Source organism: Ruditapes philippinarum, unplaced genomic scaffold, assembly GCF_026571515.1.
Source record: "Ruditapes philippinarum isolate M1 unplaced genomic scaffold, ASM2657151v2 ctg5024_1_1_1_1, whole genome shotgun sequence".
Taxonomy (NCBI): domain Eukaryota; kingdom Metazoa; phylum Mollusca; class Bivalvia; order Venerida; family Veneridae; genus Ruditapes; species Ruditapes philippinarum.
Window position 1 is genome coordinate 21683 of NW_026854595.1, and position 25768 is coordinate 47450.

The following is a 25768-nucleotide window of genomic DNA, read 5'->3' on the forward strand; positions in this document are numbered from 1 at the left end:
CTCAAATTTTACATATGGGTATGTTTTTGGAATGACCAGGCCAAGTTCGAATTTGGTCATGGTTCAATGATTTTTGGCAGAGTAATGCCCCTTTCACTTTGAAAATAATATGAAATTTACAGTGTCTGTTCATTATCTACCCAACAGTGTTACATATTCAACTTAAATTTGACATATGGATATGTCAAAGGAATGGGCAAGTCAAAGTTGGAATTTGGTCATGGGTTGATGATTTTTTGGCAGAGTTATGTCCCTTTCACTTTGAAAATAATATAGATACATCTTAGGATAAGCAGTTTAGGTTTGAATTTGGTCGTGGTTCAATGATTTTAGACAAACTTATCTTTCCTGAATGTTGGAAAAAATTTGAACTTTCAGTTTCAGCACTCATACTTTTAGCATAATTTTGGCTACAAATATGCAATATGCTATTTTTAAAAGGTTAAGACTGAATAATTTCAGTGCCTTGAACATTGTATGAAAATGGTTTGTGTTAACATTGAAAAGTTTTAAGGGCTTTGAACTTAAAATGAAAAAAATTATTAATGCACCATCTGAAATTTTGGCTGCATGCGGGGACATCCGTGGCATGATGACACATTTCTAGTTGTTTTGGAACATGATGAGACTTTCTTTGAGTTCTTCACCAGTAACTTGTGTGCAAAATTTCAGTTTATTTAGCCACTCTGCTTTTTCCAGAATAATTATTCTAATTTTGGAAAAATTATTCCAAATTGAAATTTGTTAATGCCATTAGCTTAAATCAACTGTTAAGAATAGCACAAAAATGAGATTTTCATATTCGTTTCTGTGTGTATTTATTGACTATCTTTTACATATCTTTCTGTTTTTAGTTGCCCAGTTGATCTATGTAAGAAATTTAAGGTATTTGGACCTCATGCAGCTGAGTTTCTTTAAGTTCATATATTGAAATGTGAGACGCACAATGCAGTTGAAGAAAATAATGAAAAAAAAGGATAATATAGTGATTGTGGTGCTAATTTATAGTGACGTGAATTAAAAAGGATAGGAGCCTAGGAGGCAATATATTTATTAAAAGACCACTGCTTTGAATGTTTATTAATAAATATTTACATGTTAATTGAACATTTGTTCAGTTTGTCACGTTTTATGACATGGACTAATGTATTAACATTTTCAGTTTGGTCATTTCAATTAGAAATGATTGCTCATTGACGTATATAAAAATGTATCTTAAGGAGTGTTTTTATGTAATACAATCATGTACTTTTAAAGTGAAAGCATGCTCAGCGATCAGATGATTTATTATTCAACACCAAAATTATAATGTTTATTTAGTGGCATATTTTTGGTATCTTTGATGCACCTCAGACCAAACCAGAAGTGGTGTCATAATTGCATCTAGAAATATGGTTTATGACTTGGTTAGTGATCAAAATAAAGATCTGATAGTTTAGAGGCAAAAACGTTTACCATTGTGAGCTTGAAAAAAAAGATAAAATGTATTATATTTTTGTGGCTTTCAATTTTTATCCCCCTCATTAAAAAAATAGGTATATTGCTTTGTGTTAGTCCTAACAAATATAAAGATACATGTACTAAGTGGCTATGGGAATAGTAAGTTACGGTAAATTTCCTTTGATGCTATTCAGTCAGAAAGCTCATATTTTGCTACTTTTTCTCTTACGTGGCTAGACAATAGGCTGTAGGGGACAAAAGAGTAACCACTCAAAGACATCCATTTGACCATCTGTAGACCACACCTTGTCCAACCGATAACTAGAGAATGCTTTGACCTATTGTAATCAGATTTGATGTAGAGGTTTGACATTAATAGTAATGACACATTTGGATTTTGGGGTCAGTTGGTCAAAGGTCAAGGTCTGAATGGTTTCGATTTCCTGGAGACTATGCATTTCTTAGCTCAAGAAGGTGAGGTGCTGTTGCCGTCTGGTGTTGTTTGTTGTAACACACAAGGTTAAACACAATCATCTTTCCTGTTATTGTGCCATATCACCTAAACTGTGTTGGTGCAGGGTAAAACAAAACAAAAAAGGCCATCTTATTAACTAATATATTGCCGTCTTGACAAAGTGCTAAGCCTTAGCTACCAGTATAAAGCCAGGCCACCCTTTACTTCTGTGCAGACTGACCAGGCTCTTTATACTGTTGGTAGATCAATTTTTGTATTTTGATATTACATGTAAAAACCTTTGAACTTTGATGGACTGTTCCAAATTAATAGGTTGGCAAATGCATTTCATAAATTCAGCATGTTAAGGGTAAATTAGTGAGTGGAAAGTACTGCAAACAATTTAATTATGATCATATTAATTTTGTACACATTTTCCTTCTATTTCAGCAACATGCGGAGGTACTTACTTCGGGAATAGGGGTTCAATTACAAGTCCCAACTACCCAAGTAACTATGACAACAACGCTGAATGTATCTGGGTCATTCGAGGGCCAGTAGGCCACTATCTGACCTTCACCTTCACAGCACATGACCTTCAATCCAGTTCAAACTGTTCTTTGGCAGATTTTGTTGAAATTCGAGAAATAAATTCTACAGGTACATTTTCAAAATGTGTCATTGAAAGAAATTCAAACAGATGTTTTATTCATATGTTCATCTTATTACAATGTATAAGAATGGATCACTTTTTTTATTAAAATTAAGTTTAACATACATTTAATTTAGAAATTATAAATAAATGTAAAATTATGTAATATGGAATTGATTTAAAAAATTTTGAAAATTTAAAGTCATTAAAGGCAAAGTTAAATTGCTTTGAATTGATTTTTTTGTGTATACCGGTAATTAATAATTAAGATAAGCACTTTATTAGCCATTTAATCTGAAATTTTAGAATTAACAGTAACAAAGTGTACAAAATCCTCTCTTCCATCAATGTCGAATGATCCCCTTTTTGTTTCCTATTTCTAAAAGTCTGAACATATATATTTTTCTCGATCAAAAGGACCTGTGCTGCTTCAGTCATGCGGTTCAAGTTTGCCTAGCCCAGTTATGACGTCAGATAGGTATGGCTATGTCCGGTTTGTTTCTAATGAGGCTTATCAACGACCAGGATTTCGTCTGAATTTTGAGGCCAGTGTTGAAGGTATGTTATATAATTTGCACTTTTTAAAAGTTTAGTTGATATTGGCTTAGTCCCTAGTGGTGTATAACCATGGTTTCTAAATGACAAGCCACCCCACAAAGCACATTTGGTTAAAGCATTAGTTGTAATCTCAACATTGTTGATTCGATTCCAGGGCTGGCCAACTAAAATTACTAATCAGTCTTTCGGATGAGATTTTAAATTGAGTCAAGTCTCTTTTAAGATACATTATTATGTCCCTTTCAAGCATCATTAAGGACATAAGTGTCATATTTGCCATTTAAGCTCAAATGTTAAAGCTACCTTGATGTTTGGTAATATGTGACAATAGTGTCATAGTTATGAATTTAATTTTGGAAATTAAAGTGTTTTGGTAAGATTTATATTAAATAAATGTTATTCAAAACTCAGCAAATGTGGGTTTTTCCTAGCTAATCACCTGGTACAAACCTGTTCTGTTATAGCTTCACAGAGCACTGCCAGTCACAATAGATTAGTCAGCCTGTTAAGCTTAATTTCAAAGCTGTTAAAGTTTGTTTGTATTCTCTAGATTAGCTGGGAAAAACCCAAAATATTCTTAATTCTGGAGTTAGTCTATTCTAGAGTAAGTCTATTCTAAATACATGTATGTCCGAAGTTATTGTTGCTGTTACATGCACATGTATATACACAGCCTTCATAGCCCATCTTCCTTTATTCCTATATGCTGATCACTGATAAATATTTATTAAGAAGGTAAACTGATAAATATTTATTAAGAAGGTAAACTTTTGTAATGTTTTTGTATGTATGTCCAGAATATAGTACAGTTTATGAATATAAAGTTTTAAATGCCTTTTGGAATAGTGCTCATGCCTTAATTTACAGCTCTCTTACGTCAGTAATAAAAGTTTAAACACACTTTCCGATTTTTTTTATTTTATGTAAGATGATGCCGGGCTTTATGTTAGATAGACAGTAATAAAAGTGCAATACACTTTCAGATTTTTTCTTTGCTTTATGTAAAATATGTGAATATGATAGACCAAAGTGGTGTTTCAATGTCAAATGGCAACAAATAGACTTCGAATATGGCAATTATAACAATATTTGTGATAACATCAAAAAATACTGAAAATATTTTTTTTAAACTTGAAATATGGATAGATGGCAGTATGAAGATGATGCACATCATTTTAAGCTTGTCTTTAGGAAGTATATAAAGAGGTTTGTCCTACTCGCCCAGCGTCAGCGATCACATGCAGAATTCAAATCAAAGTTTTAACACAGTAAAATCTTTTTAACTATAACTACTTTATTTCTTAAGGTATTTACTTCAAATAACTTTTAATAACTTTTATATTTCTTAATTTATCTATTTTAAACTTCAAATATATGCTTCTCATGAATGGTCATGACCCTTCAGAATGTTGCTGAGGTTGTATCCGCTTGCAATACGTTGATTATTGCTTTTTATTTTATAAATTAAGTTTTCTCTATGGTCTTCAATACTGAAAAAGCTGTCACAATTTTTGTTTTATGGTCAATGAATACAATTATGAATTTGAAATTTGTTATCGGTCAAGCCCATTTTTTGGGCCAAAAGGCATGACATTTAATTGAAATTATCTCTTTACTTATAAAATGTCAAGTGAACTTTCATGCACTTAGATAAAAATGGAGCACATCCCTTTCCAAAGTGTTGTCAAAATATGCCCTGGTTTATATATTAAGTGTTATGTAATGTTGAGTTTAGGCAAAATTATAGCCCTCTTATTTGTTATTCTTTTATATGATATAATGGCTGAAAAACTTGGTTTTGTCAGACATTGTCCTGTCAGGTGTACCATGTGGGGTGTCAGTGGTCAAGTGCTTCTGCCTGGATGCATTAAAGAAAGACTATGCTTATCCTTGAATAAAATATTTTAAAGGGAGACACAGGCAAACTTTTCATTTCTTCGTTTTGAATTTTTCATTCATTATTGTGTATGTTTCCTAAAAATTAATACACGAGACAGTCACAGGAACAAAAATGTTCTCCTCATAAAGAATAAAATTGTTGTTTTCTGACTTGACCCAAGTGTGTCAGGTTAGAGCATTACGATTTCACAAAAGTTGTCACAGTGAACTCTGGAAACATTAAAGACTATATCAATTGAATGCCTTAGACTTGTTTCATTCATACAATATCCACAATATCTGTTACTTCAAGGGTTTGTTCAAGTCGTATGACTTGTTTTAAAACTACTCGGTGATTCTGTTTGTGTCTAAATGTGTCAACATACATAGATATATTTATGCTTCTAACCCAAAATATATAGAATTCATACAGAAATTCATGCTGGGACTTAAAAAAATGTCATTAAGCGTGATTTGAGTACATTAGATCTTTTTGATATTATTGTCATTAATTTGCCTGAGTATTCCTTTAACTATGACTCTGTATGGGAATTAAGCTACATTTCCTATTACAGGAAATTAAAGTAAAGTTGATCCTATATATTCATAGTAACATAAATATATATATGACAAATTAACTTTATTTTGATCCTTTGCTCATATGAAATTTTGTACATAATTTTAACCCATTGATAAAACACGCACCCGTGCTCAATATATTAAAAGTGTCTTAAAGGAGAGATTTACATTTCTTCAGAGTACAGCAAAATTGAACTCGTCTTTTTAACTTTTTCTCTTACTTGATATATCACTTCAGAATGTGGTGGAGACCTGACAACGCCAACAGGGACATTTCAGTCACCAAACTTCCCCGGGAATTACCCACACTCTCGTTATTGTCAGTGGAGAATTACAGTACCACAGGGAAGAAGGATCACGTTGACGTTCGACCCGTTCAGTATAGAAGATCACTCGTACTGTCGATACGATTTTGTCACGGTAATGTTATGAAGTTTTTATTTATCCTTTTTGATCATATAATCCTTTTATGATCATAATCACATTCCAATACTTTCAGTGCCTTTTGGATCATTGATTTGAATACTTTCAATGCCTTTTGGATCATTGATTCCATTACTTTCAATGCCTTTTGGATCATTGATTTGAATACTTTCAATGCCTTTTGGATCATTGATTCAAATACTTTCAATGCCTTTTGGATCATTGATTTGAATACTTTCAATGCCTTTTGGATCATTGATTCCATTACTTTCAATGCCTTTTGGATCATTGATTTGAATACTTTCAATGCCTTTTGGATCATTGGTTTGAATACTTTCAATGCCTTTTGGATCATTGATTTGAATACTTTCAATGCCTTTTGGATCATTGATTTGAATACTTTCAATGCCTTTTGGATCATTGATTTGAATACTTTCAATGCCTTTTGGATCATTGATTTAAATACTTTCAATGCCTTTTGGATCATTGATTCCAAAACTTCCAATGACTTTTGGATCATTGATTCAAATACTTTCAATGCCTTTTGGATCATTGATTCAAATACTTTCAATGCCTTTTGGATCATTGATCCAAATACTTTCAATGCCTTTTGGATCATTGATTCAAATACTTTCAATGCCTTTTGGATCATTGATTCGAATACTTTCAATGACTTTTGGATCATTGATTTGAATACTTTCAATGCCTTTTGGATTATTGATTTGAATACTTTCAATGCCTTTTGGATCATTGATTTGAATACTTTCAATGCCTTTTGGATCATTGATTTGAATACTTTCAATGCTTTTGGATTATTGATTTGAATACTTTCAATGCCTTTTGGATCATTGATTTGAATACTTTCAATGCTTTTGGATCATTGATTTAAATACTTTCAATGCCTTTTGGATCATTGATTCCCAAAACTCCAATGCCTTTTGGATCATTGATTTGAATACTTTCAATGCCTTTTGGATCATTGATTCCAAAACTTTCAATGACTTTTGAATTATTGATTTGAATACTTTCAATGCCTTTTGGATCATTGATTTGAATACTTTCAATGACTTTTGGATCATTGATTCAAATACTTTCAATGACTTTTGGATCATTGATTTGAATACTTTCAATGACTTTTGGATTATTGATTTGAATACTTTCAATGCCTTTTGGATCATTGATTTGAATACTTTCAATGCCTTTTGGATCATTGATTCCAAAACTTCCAATGACTTTTGGATCATTGATTTGAATACTTTCAATGACTTTTGGATTATTTATTTGAATACTTTCAATGACTTTTGAATTATTGATTTGAATACTTTCAATGCCTTTTGGATCATTGATTTGAATACTTTCAATGCCTTTTGGATCATTGATTTGAATACTTTCAATGCCTTTTGGATCATTGATTTGAATACTTTCAATGCCTTTTGGATTATTGATTTGAATACTTTCAATGCCTTTTGGATCATTGATTTGGATACTTTCAGTGCCTTTGCGATCATTTATTCCAATACTTTAAGTGCCTTTGGGATCATTGAAGGAACTCCAGACTATGTATAGTCTATTTGAAATTTAAATGGTCTGGTCAGTCATAGCCCATTTAAATAAAACAATGCTGTTGTTTGTCAATTTAATGAACAAAGAAAGCAAGTGTTGTGAGTGTGTGTTCGACCATGGGTTTCCATTGTTTTATAGTTTTGATTACAGTATTACATTGAGGGATAACTGTATTGAATGTTTTAATTACAGGTTTATAATGGAGGCGAGGTCAAAGCTCCGTTTATTGGTAGATATTGTGGAGACAATCCACCGGGTGTTGTGGAGACATCAGGAAACACAGCACGAGTCGTTTTCCGCACAGATGGATCTGTCACAAATGGTGGCTTTAGAGCATCCTACACATCACAAAATGAAGCTGGTATATAATATTTAATTATTAAATAGGGATATTGAATGAGTGTAAGTTCAATACTGAATTTATTGCACAAGTTGAATAAAATTATATTATGCGAGCCTCTGGCGAGCATAATATTTTATTCAACGAGTGCAATAAATTCAGTAATGAATTTACATGAATTTAATTTTTTATTTATCACACACCCAAAATAAAGACCTTTTAAAGTGAAATAAGAGTCATTTGTATAACGCTAACATTTAGCGCGTCTTTACACAAGCATCTTTACGCTAATGACGACACGTCAAAATATATGCACAGCCGGGCAATACCATATTTACAGAGTCGCAAAATTGGCACGGGTGTGTGATAAATATTATTAATGTTTATGGATAAAAAAAAACACCTATTCATTTTCCTTAAGGCTGAAAAACATAGTTATATCTGGGTCAATTTCACAAACTTTAAATATTGATGATTTTGTTTATTAGTAACATCATAATGGATAAAGTATCAAAAAGAAAATTACATGAATATACTATTTTGATGCATTGTTTTTTTGTTTGTTTGTTTTTTTGTTTTTTCTCTTGTAAACTATGTTGATATTGTATAAAAATGGTATGCTATATTTATATTTAATATTATGATATTATGTAAAATGCTGAGAATAAGCAAGAAGTAACTTTTCCATTATTTCAAAAGTACTGGTTTCAAGTGGTTGACTACTTTTCTTGATAGACTGGTCATTTTAATGATTTACCATGACATCTGTAAAATAAGATTTTATTTTTGCATTTTAAACACAAAACATGTTAACACCTTTAAAGATTAAAATGTACTGACATTTAGCCTTCATATAAAAATTGCAATATTAATATAAAAGCGTTAAACGGAGTTGAACAATTATAATTTTTCAGTCTGTGGCGGCCTTATAACATCAAGTCCAGGTAATATTACCTCCCCTGGCTTTGCAACCGGGAATTACACAAACAACATCCAGTGCATATGGACCATACGTAATCAGGCGTATGTGAACACATCTATCGTTATACGATTTAATACTCTGAAACTGGAACCAGCCCACAGCTGCAGATATGATTGGCTTGAAGCTAGAGAAGGTCTGTATTATATGAGCCGCGTCACGACAAAACCAACATAGTGCGTTTGCGACCAGCATGGATCCATACCAGTCTGCGCAGTCTGATCAGGATCCATGCTGTTCGCTTACAAACCCTATAACAAGTAGAGAAACTAATAGCAAACAGCATGTATCCTGATCAGACTGCATGGATGCACAGGCTTGTCTAGATCCATGCTGGTTGCAAACCCATTATGTTGGTTTTGTCATGGCACGGCTCATATTTTTAACTTTTCTTACATGGGGTTATCATATTAGTTAGGTCAAGGTCACTTAAAAGGTTGAATAGGCCATGTTTTAAGTTTTCAACCATCAACAATAATTTTGTTTGTTCAGTAGTTATGACCCTTGTATAGTTTAATGATAACAATAGTTATGACCCTTGTATAGTTTAATGATAACAATAGTTATGACCCTTGTATAGTATAACAGTAGTTAATTAAACATAAGACCCTTTTATACATGTAGTTTAATAATAACTGGAGTTATGGCCCTTGTGTAAGTTTGTAAATTTTCTTGTTGCACTTTAAAACCAAACAAAACAAACAAACAAATCATAATTTATAACTAAAATGTCAAGAAAAATTTTGCGATCATTATAATTATATAATACAAGTCTGCTTGAAGGGCAGTCTGTATTTTCTATTGTATAAGGAGATAAATCATTTTCAAATTTGTTTCTAGACATACTTAGTACTATCACTGTTGCTATATATAGAAACACTTCCATTGGTTTATACAGAATTTATTTTAGTTCGATTGTGTAGGAAGCTATAAGCTTAAAGACACACTTTCGAATCCGTTCCTGGAACCAACCAGTACTGAGCAATGAGTGTAAAGTTTCTTGCTCAAGGAAACAACGACTTGCCCCTGACGGGGTTTGAACCCATACGGCTAGCGATCATTAGATTACTAGTCTGACGCGTTAACCACTCAGCCATGTCACCACTTTTATTAAACACTTCCATTATCCCAGTTATACTGCAGTACTCAAACATTTTGCATTTGCATATCCCCTTATTTATACTTCCTGTGACTTTTTCAGCAAAGTTTTATTGTTTCTTGATACAGGAGATTCAGTGGATGGTGTGTTATTGGACCAATACCGCGGAAACAACACTCTACCTCAGCCTATAATATCACCAACTCCTAGTATATGGTTAAGATTCTGAACCGATGCATCCATCGTCGATCAGGGCTTTCATCTCTCGTATAATTTCACACGTAAGTGACCGAAATCATAGGGTTGAAATTCAACATTTTGAAAATATTCATACAAATGTAATAAATTCTGAAAAGTAAAATATTTTGGTCATTTTGCAGCATTGTTACGGAAAGTGAAAAAATCTAGCCATGGTAACTGAAATACCTATACTATTCATGCTATTCAAAGAATAGTATGGCTATCTCTTAGTCTAACTAATTGTGCTACACAATGAGTTAATGTGTTATTTTGTGTATGGGTAATATCTCCCCTCTAGCAGCAAGATTCTGACCCAGAACAAACATATCTCAGAAGTTAGCTTTGGTATGTCAATATATTTTGACTAGGCTATTCCACTCACAGCAAATCTCGATGTAATATTTGTGGTATAGTATTTACAAAAAACTTCAATTCTCATTTACAGCTTCAAAATTTCATGTCATGTTCAAATTTTTTAACCCTTTTAATGCTAGATTCATAAAATGGATGTTCCTCGCTTTGAATTTGGAACAGTTCACCAGTAATTAAAAGGATTTCATTAAAGCTATTCAAATATTGCTACATGTAAAAGTAGATAAACCCTTGTTTTAGTGCGATGTATTTTCTCTGCGAGTGACATTTGACCTTTGATATCAAGTATTAAGGTCATTTGTCTCTCATCACTGATTCAAAAATCATGTGGTAATGTTAGTAGTCAGACACTCTGTTCTGAGAAATTGCTTATTACTGGTTAGTTATCCAGGAAAGCTATTTAAGGTGGAGTAACTGCTGAGAAATGACCAAGAACAATGTGTAAAAATGCAAAATCAAACTGAACCAGTTTCATTATTTGTTGTATTTATTCTTACACTGCTGGAACTAAAGGTCATTGGCCTTGACCAGACTGGCCCCCTACCGGGAGCTCTTTGGACTTCAATTTTTGTGTTCTGATAATGAAATCACTTAACCATAATAAAATTGACCGTTCAAAGCTCAAGCAAGCCAAATCCTTTGTATAAATTCAACAGATTAGGTGAAGTAATTTTAGCTCGACAATTCGATAAGAAATAAGTAGAGCTATTGCTTGTCACCCGAGCGTCCGCATCGTCGTCGCGTTGGTGTCCCGCCGTCGGCGTAAACACTTATGTCGAAGTTTTTGTAATAGTTCAAATATTTTCAAAGTCCATTGACATATGGTTTTGAAACTTGCACACTTGTTCACCATCAATGAACCCCAACTGTATGACAGGAGGAGGTAACTGTATCAAGCATTTTGACAGAATTAATGTCCTTTTTCGACTTAGAATTTACGTTAAAGTTTTTGTAATATGCTCAAATATTTTCAAAGTCCATTGACATATGGCTTTGAAACTTTGAACACTTGTTCACCATCATGACCCACCTGTAAACAGAAAGGAGGTAACTGTATCAAGCATTTTGACAGAAATTATGCCCTTTTTCGACTTAGAACTTTTATGTTAAGTTTTTTGTAATAGTTCAAATATTTTCAAAGTCCATTGACATATGGCTTTGAAACTTTGCACACTTGTTCAGCATCATTACCCCAACCTTTAAACAGGAGGAGGTAATTGTATCAAGCATTTTTTTTTACTATCAAGCACTAAGAATAGTCGAGCGTTGCTGTCCTACCGACAGCTTTTGTTTTTTATTCCTATGTGTCTCTTTTACAGAATGTGGAGGAATGTTGACGGACCCCACTGGTGTTATATCAAGTCCAAACTATCCCAGTGATTATGATCATAATGATGCCTGTGCCTGGATTATCACCGCTCCTGAAGGAACTCAGATTGTGGTATGATTCTTGGAATCTTCTTCTTAGTTGATTTGTTAAAATGTCCTGTACAAAATTTGGTTTATGGATTATTCAGAATTTATTTTTTTTGATTGTGTACGAAGCTATTAGCTTATAAACATACAATGGAATCCATTCTTTGAACCAACCAGTACTGAGCAATAAGTGTAAAATTTCTTGCTCCTGTCAGGGTTTGAACCCATGCAGCTAGCGTTCATTAGATTGATAGTTAGAAGCATTAACCACTCTGCCATGGTGCAACTAAAAAATTAATTGAGCTAATTGAAGGATAAATCTTTTGTCATTTAAGTAGGCCAGCCACTTGATCGTTTATGAAAGTTAATATGAAAGTTAAGATAATCTTGCCCCTGTTTTCATAAATGAAAGTTATAAGTGAATTTTGCCCCTTGTGACCTAAAAATCAAGATTGTTAAAAATGGCCCTAGGTTTTGGGCAAAGAGTTATTTAAGTAAAAGCTGTAAAAAAATCTTCACAAGTGAAAATCAATAGTCTGAAGGTTAAAATTTGATTTCTTATATTGTTTAGCAGGCTCCTACAAATTATGGCACTGTAGTTAAAAGTGGCCTTGCTCCAGGTGTTATTTTGTGGTTCGACTTAAATGGGGACAAAAATCAAATTTTTGTCTATTGAAACTTAATCATACCCCATCCCTTTGGAAGTTTTTATCTACTTTATGTATTTACCAAGCTGATAGATATCATATATTCCCACTTTGGCCTCTTGTTTACTGGTTTACTCTCTTAAATTATATCATTTCATTCTATACAATGTATTTTGCCAGCTCCTTTTATAACTAATATTGTCTTTTATTTTGGCCTCCAAATGTTAGAAATATTAAACAGTTCTTGTAATTGTAAAAAACATATGCTATTTAAAGGCTCAACCCTAATGCATCAAACAAAATTATAACTTACACATCTTTCTGTCGCAGATTGAATTCACAGACTTTGACATTGAGACACATCCAGATTGTAGATACGATTATTTACAAATTTTCAACGGTCCTTACGCATCATCCCCTTCCATTGGTTCATTCTGCGGATCAACGGCACCCACAACAATACGCTCACAGAGTAATTCACTAAGACTGGTCCACTTCACCGATATGAGCATGGCCGCCAGAGGTTTCAGGCTAACATACACATTTACTACCCAGGGTAAGGATTGTTTAAAAAATAAATATATTTATCACATACCCATGCCAATTTTGCGACTCCGTAAAAATGGTATTGCATGGCCGTGCATATATTTTGATGTGATGTCATTTGCGTTATACAAACATAGTGTATAGACATGCTAAATGTTAGCGTTATACTATAGGCGCGTCAATGAAAATTGACTCTTTGTTCACTTTTAACAGTCTTTATTTTGGGTATGTGATAAATAAAATATTTAATCTGTGTAAGTTCATTACTGAATTTATTGATCCATTCATATACTCCATATGTTACTGTTGTGTAGTTTTTGCTCAAAGTGGAGAACATTTGTTGGGTACAGGAATAATTTCTATTCATCATTTTAGTTTTGTTGAGTATCCACATACTTCCAGTTTTCAATCATTACCACTTTTCAATCATCCCTAGAATTTTTTTATTTTTGACCTTATTTATCATGTAATCAAACTGTAAGCACATCTTGTATTTATCTTGACTACATTTATCAGCAGCAATGTCAATTATGACGATAAAAAAGAACATACTAGCATTTTAGTTCAAAATATGTGAAATGTGTGTTTTCCACTAATCCTTTATTTACCCAGTTACAAATTTTCTAAAAATAATTGATTTACAGACTCAAGTTTTTGTCAGTCTGCAGAAATGGATATTAAGTTGGACAACTGTTCAATATTTTTAAGTCATAATGTATACTGCACTGCTATAATTTTAATATGTACATATTTTACCATATAATTCTTAATTGGAAGTTAATACATAGAGGATATTCAAGTTTTTTCTATAAATACACGATTTATTTTCATCGAGTGGTATGAAAATAAATATTTCATGAGTGGCGGTAGCCACGAGTGAAATATGGTAATTTTCATGCCACAAGATGAAAATAAATCATGTATTTATAGAAAAAACTTGAATTTTCTGTTTATTATATACATTTTTCTCTTTCTGGACATTAAAATTTGCAAGACTTTCCCTTAAATTTTGAGTACTGGCAGAATTTAAAAGAAAGTAGTCCGGCAAGACACCAGTGAAAATACGGAAAATATGTTTCACTGCAGTGAAAAATAAACTTTTACAGTGAAAATACGGAAAATGAAAATATGCATTTTATTTCATCAATAGTTCTCAATATTTCATTTAAAAGTATATAATAAATCAGTAAAGTAACAGTCACTTAGCCAAGGAAAAACATTCTCTCTCATAACTTTTCAGAAAGCTGTCACTAGAATGGGGTCATATAGACCCTAAGATCCTAAAAAATTCACAAGAACATGCTTTTTCTGTTATGAAAATTGTAATTTTCATCCATACCCAAATCTTGACAGCTTTACTACTGCAAATAGATATCAAAATTGAAAAATGACATTTGAGATAGTTTAAATTGTTTATTACCATTTATCTGAAGTTGAGTTAGTCAAAATTTATTCAAAATACATAACTGGTGATATTTTAACACTGTATGACATTTTTTATGTGATACAGTATATATTTTGTTAACTGATTGAAAAGTGGTTGTAAAAACAGGAAAATGGGTTAGTAATGATTTGTTCTCGATTCATAATAATAATTCAGGAAACGTTTTAAAAAGTTGTTGCATTTATTAGCTGAAATGATAATATTTGCAGAATTGTAAGATAATTATGCCCCCACAATGTGGGAGCATAAAGCGTTGCACTTGTCCGTCTGTCCATATGTCTGTCCGTCCGTACGTCCAAAAATCTTGTTAACGTAACTTCTCTGAAACCGGATGGCAGATTTTGCTTAAAGCGATATTCAGGCAAAATAATGACAAAAATATTAAAATGATCTTTTGTACTCAACTCGCGCTAAAATGACATTTCTAAAAGTTTCAGCATGAATTTCTCTTTAAATTCTATATATTTTGGATTTGACACATAGATATATCTATACATGTTGAACAAAATTTAGACGCCCATAGAATAACCGAATAGTTTTAAAACAAGTCAGGTGACGTGAACAAATCCTTGAAGTTACATTAACAGATATTTTGGATATTGTATGATTGAAACAAGTCATAATCATTCATTTGACATGTTCTTTAACGTTTCCAGAGTTCACTGTAACAACTATTGTGAAGTCCTAGCGCCCTAACCTGACCCACGCGGGTCAGGTTAGGAAACCACCATTTTATTCTTTATATGGAGGAAAGTTTTGTTTCTTTGACTGTCTAATATATTCATTTTGAGGGCATTTACAGAATTAGGGATGAAAAATTCAAAACTAAGAAATGAAAATTTTGCCTGTGTCTCCCTTTGAACTTACAGGGATGAACAACCCTAATGTGTAGATGGTAGTAAAGGAAGGAGTTTTTGCTGCGACCAAATTTAATGGAATTATGGCCCTTTGAAGATTTTTTCAATGGAAACTATGTAGAAATTTTGTGAACGCAACCCCTGTTAAACCGGATGGCAGATTTTGCCTCAACTTACAGGGATGAACAACCCTAATGTGTAGATGGTAGTAAAGGAAGGAATTTTTGCTGCGACTAAATTTAACAGAATTATGGCCCTTTGTTGAATTTTTCACAATATACTATGTAGAAATTTTGTGAATGCAACTCCTCTTAAACCGGATGGCAGATTTTGCTTAATCTTACAGGGGTGAACAACCTTAATGTGTAGATTGTAGTAAAGGAAGGAATTTTTGCTGCAACCAAATTTAACAGAATTATGGCCCTTTGTTGAATTGTTCACTATATACTATGTAGAAATTTTGTGAAAGCAACTCCACTTAAACCAGATGGCAGATTTTGATTAATCTTACAGGGATGAACAACCTTAAGGTGTAGATAGTTGTAAAGGAAGGAATATTTGTTGCGACCAAATTTAACAGAATTATGGCCCTTTGTTGATTTTTTCACTATATACTATGTAGAAATTTTGTGAATGCAACTCCTCTTAAACCGGATGGCAGATTTTGCTTAAACTTCCAGGGATGACCAACCTTAATGTGTAGATGGCAGTCAATAAGGAAGAAATTTTTGCTGCAACCAAATTTAACAGAATTATGGCCCTTTGTTGATTTTTTCATTATATACTATGTAGAAATTTTGTGAACGCAACTCCTCTTATACCGGATGACAGATTTTGCTGAAACTTCCAGGGATTAACAACCTTAATGTGTAGATGTTAGTAAAGGAAAAAATGTTTGCTGCGACCAAATTTAACAGAATTATGGCCCTTTGTTGATTTTGAGATTTCAACTTGTGGCACATGTAGTCCAAAAAATATTTGACCTAGAGTCAAAAGATTGACAGAACAGTGGTGTGTGGGGGCATCCATGTCCTATGGACACATTTCTAGTTTTTTTTTATAATTTCACTGTCAGTTATTGTAGAAAAATCTGTTAGCCGATTGGAAAGAGGCAGTATGGGGATACTTTAAATCTATTTTCCTGTTCTGTACAGTTGCACAAGGGTAAAATGCAAGAAATGACCTTCAGAGTAAGAGAAGAAACTTTCCTGCCCACTCAATATATACCCTTGGATGGGCATTATGTCACTTTAACATTAGAAAGGTAGGAAAAGCTAAGGGATAGTTCAGTTCAACTGACAATTTTGTATCTCATCCTTTCAATAGGTTAATGAGTTTGTTTGGGTAGGTCTGCTAACTAGAGAAAATTGAAGTTACATGTTTTTGTTATTGTATTCTGTAAGGGACAGGCTTTAATTTAAATTTGCTAATGAGTAATAATGAAAGGTTCAGGTCTGCTAACTAAAGAAAATTGAGGTAACATGCTATTGATATTGTATTCTGTAAAGGATCGGCCTTATTTTAAATTCGCTAATGAGTAATAATGAAATGTTCGTGCCTTTAGGGGCAAATTCTTTAACCTTTAGTCTGCTTTGCAGCCACTGATTTTACCTGTGTCACCAGTGCTGGTCAAGATCTGTGCCATATGATCTTGTTTGTTATTCAGTCAGGATTTTTTCATGAACTTTTTCCAAAAATGATAAATGGTTTTGTCCAGAATGAAAGATAGACAAGTCTATTTAAGATGTTTAGCAAGGTTAAATCGTTTTGTGTTTTTTTTTCAAGTTGGCTCTTAAGTAGTTGTAAAAGGTACATACTTCTTGTTCATACTTTAAAAAAAGCATTGGTCCATTGAAATTAATAGATAAGAATATAACGTCATAATTTTGGGCACTTTTCAACTAAGAATAGGTAAAGTTCTATTAAATTTTATGCTTTGGACACCAAGCTATATAATGCCATTCAGAGTTATTAAATTTATATACTGATGGATTTCAATTATACATGTCATAAGAAGTTTCGTTTTCTTATAACATCATTGCACTTATATACAGATAAAGTGATATTTGTCTTCATTTAACCTTCGTAATTGCAAAACAAACAATATATTTTTTCACAAGGGGTGAAACTGAAATTTTACTGTGAAAAAAGCTAAGCCACTTTTCTACCTTCCTTATGGTATTCAGGTTTCTATAGCAACTTTGGCTATTTCTGGAAGCATTTGCTGTTTAAGCATAACAGTATAATCAGGGTGACTTGAAGCCCAATAAATTAATATTTTTAGCTCCAGTTGACCTTTTGCTATCACCCTTTATAAATTGTTCATAGTTTAGGCTGTCAAACATTTAGTCTTAACAACATCTGGTACACTTCTAGACCAAGAGTGCTAAAAGTAATAGCAGGAACATTCTGGAATGAACCTCTTTCAAAAATTGTTTCAAGAATTCCATTCAGAATGCTTGTTGCCATGGAAACAGAAGAAAAAGCTTAAAAGGTTAAAAATTCCTTTCCTAAAACCATTAAGGCCAGAACTTACTATGAAAACTTGGAATAAAACTTCAAATTCTGGGTTGAAACTGGCCTGATAATGCATGGTGGGGAATCAATTGATTTTCCTTATTTCTTTAAAAAAAATCGTTGCCCAAAATTGGGGACGCATCTAGATTTTGAATTGTGTTCTGTCTATAACTTTGTCATGAAGGATGGGATTTAAAATAATATTTGTATAAATGTATATCCAATTAGAAAAATGTGTTGTAAATGTGTGCAACATTTAGGTCAGTAGCTCAAAGCTGAATGTCATACTTTGACTTGAATCTTCAAAGGAAATTTTTAACAAAAGTGCTTTTATGTTTATGTTTGGTTTATAATTTTGTAATTCCAGGATGGAATTTAAAATGCTATTCATAAATGTGCTAAACATTATGACAAAGTGTCGCATCTTAGAATCAAGTCCCTAGCTAAAAGGGCATGGTCGCAAGCATTAAGCATTGTAGATCAAAAGTCTTTGTATGATTTTTTTTAAAAGTGTACTGATGTTCAATGTTAGATTTTTACCTCATGCATGCTATTAATATCATCTATTCAGTGTCATTTAGAGCTTTTCTAATACTCAGGTGAGCAATATAGGGCCATCATAGTTCTCTTGTTGAATCGATAAGAGCATTAATGATTTTAAAAAAGAAGAAATGGTGAATATTACTGAATTTTGATTTTAGGCTGTGGCGGAATATTCCATAGTGATGTAGGTAGTTTGTCAACTCCAAATCATCCGAGTAGTTATCCACACAATACTGAATGTGTTTGGGACCTCAATGTTGACTCTGGCTATACAATAACCTTGACCTTTAACCCACCATTTGATATGGAGCACCATGGAGCATGTGATTATGATTATGTGGAGGTAAGATTTGACCTTTGATTTGACTTTGACATATCTCATAGTGTCTGTGTGTTACTAAAAATAGAATACAAAGCATCCCCTTCATTTTTTTTTTTTTTTTTTTTTTGTATTTTCAACTTCATAATATTTGTATTTTGTGTTTCTTTTTAACCTTTGTCAAATATTTTCAAGGTCACTCAGATATAAGATACGTGTAATAGGTTTTATGGATGAATTTACTCTTATATATTTTTGTCCAAAGGAAATAGTTCTATGGGTAAGAAATAAAAAGTATTCAAAAAATATTCTTGCAAAATTCAAAAAATCACCTTACATACTTTGAGTACTTTGATTTTACTGAAGTAATTCATATATGCAGGTTAGTGACGTTCTTAGCAATGGTACTCAGGTGTCCTTGGGCAGATGGTGTGAGAATGTACTGCCACCAGTCACAAGGTCAACTGGTAACAGACTGATTGTTAAGTTCAGATCTGATGCTTCTACAAATGGAAATGGATTTTCAGCTGGGTGGAGTGCAGGTAGATTTATCTAAATTTTTACCAGATTGAACATTTCTTCTTTAAGCAAAAATTCACTGTTGTACACCTATTTTAGATACATACTCAATTTTATATGTTTTTATTGTTTCCTGTCTTTAAGTCATTTGATACATGTCAAACTCAATACTTTTTATGCCCCCATTTTGAAAAAAAGGGGGTATATTGCTTTGCACTTGTCGGTCCGTCGGTCCGTCGGTCCGTCGGTCCGTAGACCAAATGGTTTCCGAGTGATAACTAAAGAACCCTTAGGCCTAGGAAACTTCAAACTTGGTATGGTGATTGGTCATGACCAGTAGATGACCCCTATTGATTTTGGGTCAAGGGTCAAAGGTCAGGTCACATTGACCTTGAAAGCCCAAAAACGGGTTTCCGATCAATAACTAAAGAACCTTAAGGCCTAGGAACTTCAAACTTGGTATGGTGATTGTCATGACCAGTAGATGACCCCCTATTGATTTTGGGTCAAGGGGTCCAAAGGTCAAGGTCACATTGACCTTGAAAGCAAAAACGGTTTCCGATCAATAACTAAAGAACTTAAGGCCTAGGAACTTCAAACTTGGTATGGTGATTGGTCATGACCAGTAGATGACCCCTATTGATTTTGGGGTCAAGGGGTCAAAGGTCAAGGGTCACATTGACCTTGAAAGCAAAAACGGTTCCGATCAATAACTAAAGAACCTTAAGGCCTAGGAACTTCAAACTTGGTATGGTGATTGGTCATGACCAGTAGATGACCCTATTGATTTTGGAGTCAAGGGGTCAAAGGTCAAGGTCACATTGACCTTGAAAGCAAAAACAGTTTCCGATTCAATAACTAAAGAACCTTAAGGCCTAGGAACTTCAAACTTGGTATGGTGATTAGTCATGACCAGTAGATGACCCCTATTGATTTTGGAGTCAAGGGGTCAAAGGTCAAGGTCACATTGACCTTGAAAGCAAAACAGTTTCCGATCAATAACTAAAGAACCTTAAGGCCTAGGAACTTCAAACTTGGTATGGTGATTAGTCATGACCAGTAGATGACCCCTATTGATTTTGGAGTCAAGGGTCAAAGGTCAAGGTCACATTGACCTTGAAAGCAAAAAACAGTTTTCCGATCAATAACTAAAGAACCTTAAGGCCTAGGAACTTCAAACTTGGTATGGTTGATTAGTCATGACCAGTAGATGGATTTTGGGTCAAGGGGTCAAAGTCAAGGTCACATTGACCTTGAAAGCAAAAAACAGTTTCCGATCAATAACTAAAGAACCTTAAGGCCTAGGAACTTCAAACTTGGTATGGATGATTAGTCATGACCAGTAGATTATTGATTTTGGGGTCAAGGGGTCAAAAAGGGTCAAGGTCACATTGACCTTGAAAGCAAAAACGGTTTCCGATCAATAACTAAAGAACCTTAAGGCCTAGGAACTTCAAACTTGGTATGGTGATTGGTCATGATCAGTAGATGACCCCAATTGATTTTGGGGTCAAGGGGTCAAAGGTCCAAGGTCACATTGACCTTGTAGGTAAAAACGGTTTCCGATCAATACCTAAAGAACCTTAAGGCTTAGGAACATTAAACTTTGGTATGGTGATTGGTCATGATCAGTAAATGACCCCTATTGATTTTGGGGTCAAAGGTCAAGGTCACATTGACCTTGTACATAAAATACGGATTTCCGATCAATAACTAAAGAACCTTAAGGCCTAGAACTTCAAACTTGGTATGGTGATTGGTCATGATCAGTAGATGACCCGTATAGATTTTGGGGTCAAGGGGTCAAAGGTCAAGGTCACATTGACCTTTTAATTTTAAAAACGGTTTCTGATCAATAACAAAAGAACCCTTAGGCCTAGGAACTTCAAACTTGGTATGGTGATTGGTTATGACCAAGCAGATGACCCCTATTGATTTTCGTTAAGGGGTCAAAGGTCAAGGTCACATTGACCTTGTAGGTAAAAACGGTTTCCGATCAATAATGAAAGAACCCTTAGGCCTAGGGACTTCAAACTTGAGATGGTGATTGGTCATGATCAGTAGATGACCCTATTATTTTTGGGGTCTAGGGGTCAAAGGTCAAGGTCACATTGACCTTGTAGGTAAAAATGCTTTCGGATCAATAACTTAAGAACCCTTATGCCTAGGAACTTCAAACTTGGTATGGTGATTGGTCATGACCAGCAGATTAACTCCTATTGATTTTGGGATCAAGGGGTCAAAGGTCAAGGTCACAATGACCTTGTAAGTAAAAACGGTTTTCTGATCAATAACTCAAGAACGCTTAGGCCTAGGAACTTCAAACTTGTATGGTGATTTGTCATGACCAGCAGATTACTCCCTATTGATTTTGGGGATCAAGGGGTCAAAGGTCAAGGTCACAATTGACCTTGTAAGTAAAAACGGTTTCTGATCATAACTAAAAGAACGCTTCGGCTAGAAAACTTCAAACTTGGCATGGTGATTGGTCATTGACCAGCAGATGACCCCTATTGATTTTGGGTCAAAGGTCAAGGTCACAATTGACCTTGTATGTTAAAACGGTTTCCGATCAATAATAAGAGAACCCTTAGGCCTAAGAACTTCAAACTTGGCATGGTGATTGGTCATGACCAGCAGATGACCCCAATTGATTTTGGGGTCAAGGGGTCAAAGGTCAAGGTCACATTGACCTTGTAGGTAAAAACAGTTTCTGATCAATTTACTAAAAACGCCTAGGCCTAGGAACTTCAAACTTTGTATGATGATTGGTTGTGACCAGCAGATGACCCCTATTGAGTTTTGGGTCAAGGGGTCAAAGGTCAAGGTCATGACCAGTAGATACTTTATAACCCTTATTAATTGTTTGATCACTGGGTCAGACGTCATGCATAATAACCTTATCACATGACTAATTGGCTGCTGATAGGGGGCATACATGTTTTACAAACATATCTTGTTTATAAATAATTTAAGCTGCAATAAGTTGCCAGCCTGTTACCTGATGAAATTTTTAAATGAATTTGCCCACCTTCTATTTTTGGAGCTGTCCATTATCAGTTTTAGGGATATTAAGATGAATATTTAATGGCGGTGTGGCCAAGTGGTTAACATGTCAGACTAGTCAGCTCAGGATTGCTGACCGCATGGGGTAAAACCAGGGAAGAGAGTCAGGGGCAAGCTTTTGTTTCCTTGAACAAGAAACTTTACATTCATTGCTTAGTACTGGTTGGTCCCAGGAACAGAGGAATAAGATGAATATTCAGTCAACCACCAATATAAAGCCTGGTCAGACAGCACAGTTATACATGTTGTACTTCATTTTACACTGTAAGGGAAGGCCTATCACTATCAGTTGCATCAGATTTAAGGTTAATTTGGTAACCATGGCAAGAGTAAGACCAGTGCATGTTCATGCACTGAAATAAGATTATTGTGTTGTAGACTGTTCAGTTTTATGACTGTTTCTAAGGTAACCTTAATTGACAAGTAAGGTGTTCGCAGAATTTGAGCCGCATCACGACAAAACCAACATAGTGCGTTTGCTACCAGCATCCGGGCAGTCTGATCAGGATCCATGCTGTTGGCTACAGTTTCTCTACTTGTAATAGGGTTGATAAGCGAACAGCATGTATGCTGATCAGACTGCGCGGATGTGCAGGCTGGTCTTGATCCATGCTGGTCGCAAAAACACTATGTTGGTTTTGAGGTGAGGCGGCTCATTTCTCTACCACTTGAGTGGTATTTGCCATAATTTTGTATGTTAAATATTATTCTTCAAATCTTATAGGTTGTGGTGGTGTGCTAACAAATCGTCAAGGGATCCTGCTCTCGCCAAGATTTCCCAACAACTATGAAAACAATCTACGCTGTAACTATACAATAAACATGGACCCGCAGCATTTCATCATTCTTCGATTCGATCCTGACAACTTTGAACTTGAGGGTAAGTGACAAATATACAATAAAATAGCAAAAATAATTATAATATAAATTGGCACACTTCCAGCTTCGCTATTTGAAATTTTGTGTGGACGTTTAACTCCTTCAGTCTTTAGTGACAGAATTATTGTAACAGTTGAGGTTTGCCCCCCAACATTCATGCCTTATTAAGCACTAAAAGTATTTCACTTTAAACTAAATTCCTTGGATAGTCCGCTTGTGTTGGATGGATTTTAGGGTGAAGGTTACTGATGCTAAAAATAGATTTTTACACTTTTGTTCATGCAGCCTCCTTGATTAAGCAATGTCATATCATAACCTTGTTTTGTCCTTAAATTGTTGGTGGGGTAAGGGATCACTTTGGTCAAGATCAGTGATGCTAAAAATAAAACTTTACATATTCCATAATAAATGTATGAGGATCATCCATGACCTTTAGCAACCTGTCTTGCGGTTTTTTACAGGGGGAAGAAATTGCAGATATGACTGGGTTGCAGTTTTTGCCGGTAACAATTCAAATTCGAGACAGCTCGGTAAATTTTGTGGCAACACTGTTCCACAGCCTCTCAGCTCTCTTGGACAGATGTATATACAGTTCTGGACAGATGGCTCTGTAGTAAGAAAAGGGTTTAGGGCATATTACATGTAAGCATGAGATCTTCTCAATTTCTTAAGGTTAAATAACCAATTTACTCACTGAATTTGTATAATGGAATTTTACCGCCGAATATTTTAATCTTCACATCTTATTTATGCATTTGTTGTTCATACAGGCTTAACGTAATTCTCACCTGGCTCTAATTGCATTAATCAAACAAACCACAAAATTAATTAAAAGTATGACTTAAGCAAACAATCAGTGTTAAGAAATTAATTATAATGGATTTTCAAGTCTAAAAATTATTTCAAAATGTATGTAATTGAATACTTTGTAATCGTACAAAAAAAGCTCTTTTTGTGTACATGTTCTACTGGTTCCGGACCACCAAAACCGGACAACCACTAAACCCGAACGTTCCCGAAAATGCTTGATTTAGTATTTTCTTTATTCATTGGTTGTCAGTCACTTTTTTATCAACAAGAAATGCATGTTTCTTCTATAGTTAAGAAAATGAATTTATTTTAACCTCCGTAAATGGTAATATTTTAATGTCTATTTCAAAAAAACGTTGCGTTGAAATTTGGTCGCCAAGAAAGCTATGCCTGACCTCATAATTTCCAGCTATAATCATTTGCAGAGTAAACAGTAGAATATCCAGAATTTCAGCATTTGTTACTAAAATATTGTATATTATGTTAAAAACCAAAAATTGAAATCACATCATGTACATATCTGTCCAGACACATGGTACTGTAGTGTAGACAATTAAGGTAATTTTGATACCCTCCCTGACGAGCCCCAGATATAAGTGTCAATACAATCAGAAATAAACAAACTAATTTGTTAGTTAGGAGAAGAGCCTAGCTGTAGTGTTTCATATTTTTAGGTCTCTTGGTTTGAAATTATGAAATCTGTGAGGAAAAATGTTCAAAAAGTGTCCGGTTGATGGTCCCTGACCAGTACAGTAATGATGTTTTATATGAAAGATGAAAATATCAAATCTTGATTATGACTGTGTGCATGAGTTTCAAAGAGTGAAAAGTTAAATGTGGACAATATAAAACAATGTGTTTCGATAAACACAAATTTGTGTGATTATAATGATCTGAACATTTTCAGGGTCAGCGAGTGTGGCGGGGTTTTCACAGATCCATATGGTGTCATAGAGACTCCAAACGGACCTACAGACTACCATAACAACCATAATTGTACATGGAGCATCACCGTTCAACCTGATCGGGTCGTAGAAATCAAGTATGTTATTATGGAATTGTTTATATGACCAGTCCAAAGTTTACCACCTAACCCATTTCGTCATAGAGATGTCTTTTCAGGCTTTTTCCTCCCCCACCCTCCCTCCCCCTTTTGAGGCCTCAAATAGTGAAAAAAAATGCCCTAACTATACCCAAAACACTTGTTTTTCATTTGAGAAATGGTGTTTAAAAAAAAGTGATCACTTTTTAGCGCCATCTCCTATCAGAAAGATACATTAAGGGGGTGCCAGAAGGGGGATATGCCCCCTTCTGGTTTGGGGTTTGAAGGGGGTCATAGACCCCCTCATCTCCAAGAAAATTTTCGACTTTTGAGTGGCTAAAAATGGCCTCCGGTCAACTTCAAGGTAAAGTGTAACCAATGCTGAAAAGCCTTTGATCTTAATCCGTTGAGAAGTTGCAGCACTTTGGAATCAGTTTTGATGGAAAAACTAACACACAATAGTGCTTTTTGGCAAATTTGAGATGTCTCCTCATTGCCATGGTAACAGGAAATTTCAGATTGAATATGCTTTTCAAGGGTTTGGTCAAGTCAACATTTTAGCCAAGTTTGAACCGTATTGAAGCCT

General features: G+C 34.1%; 1 protein-coding gene across 1 annotated transcript in view; it reads left to right on the forward strand.

The window, feature by feature from the left end:
- Positions 1–25768, forward strand: part of LOC132740528 (cubilin-like) — a gene marked incomplete at its 5' end in the record, with an annotated part of 62536 nt that overhangs the window by 21303 nt on the left and 15465 nt on the right. Inside the window, 13 exon segments of the mRNA XM_060728451.1 lie at positions 2345–2554; positions 2964–3104; positions 5800–5981; positions 7740–7908; positions 8802–9002; positions 10094–10246; positions 11897–12018; positions 12971–13196; positions 18706–18890; positions 19249–19408; positions 23176–23331; positions 23792–23972; positions 25048–25182. Of these exon segments, the coding sequence (XP_060584434.1) occupies positions 2345–2554; positions 2964–3104; positions 5800–5981; positions 7740–7908; positions 8802–9002; positions 10094–10246; positions 11897–12018; positions 12971–13196; positions 18706–18890; positions 19249–19408; positions 23176–23331; positions 23792–23972; positions 25048–25182 (2221 nt within the window).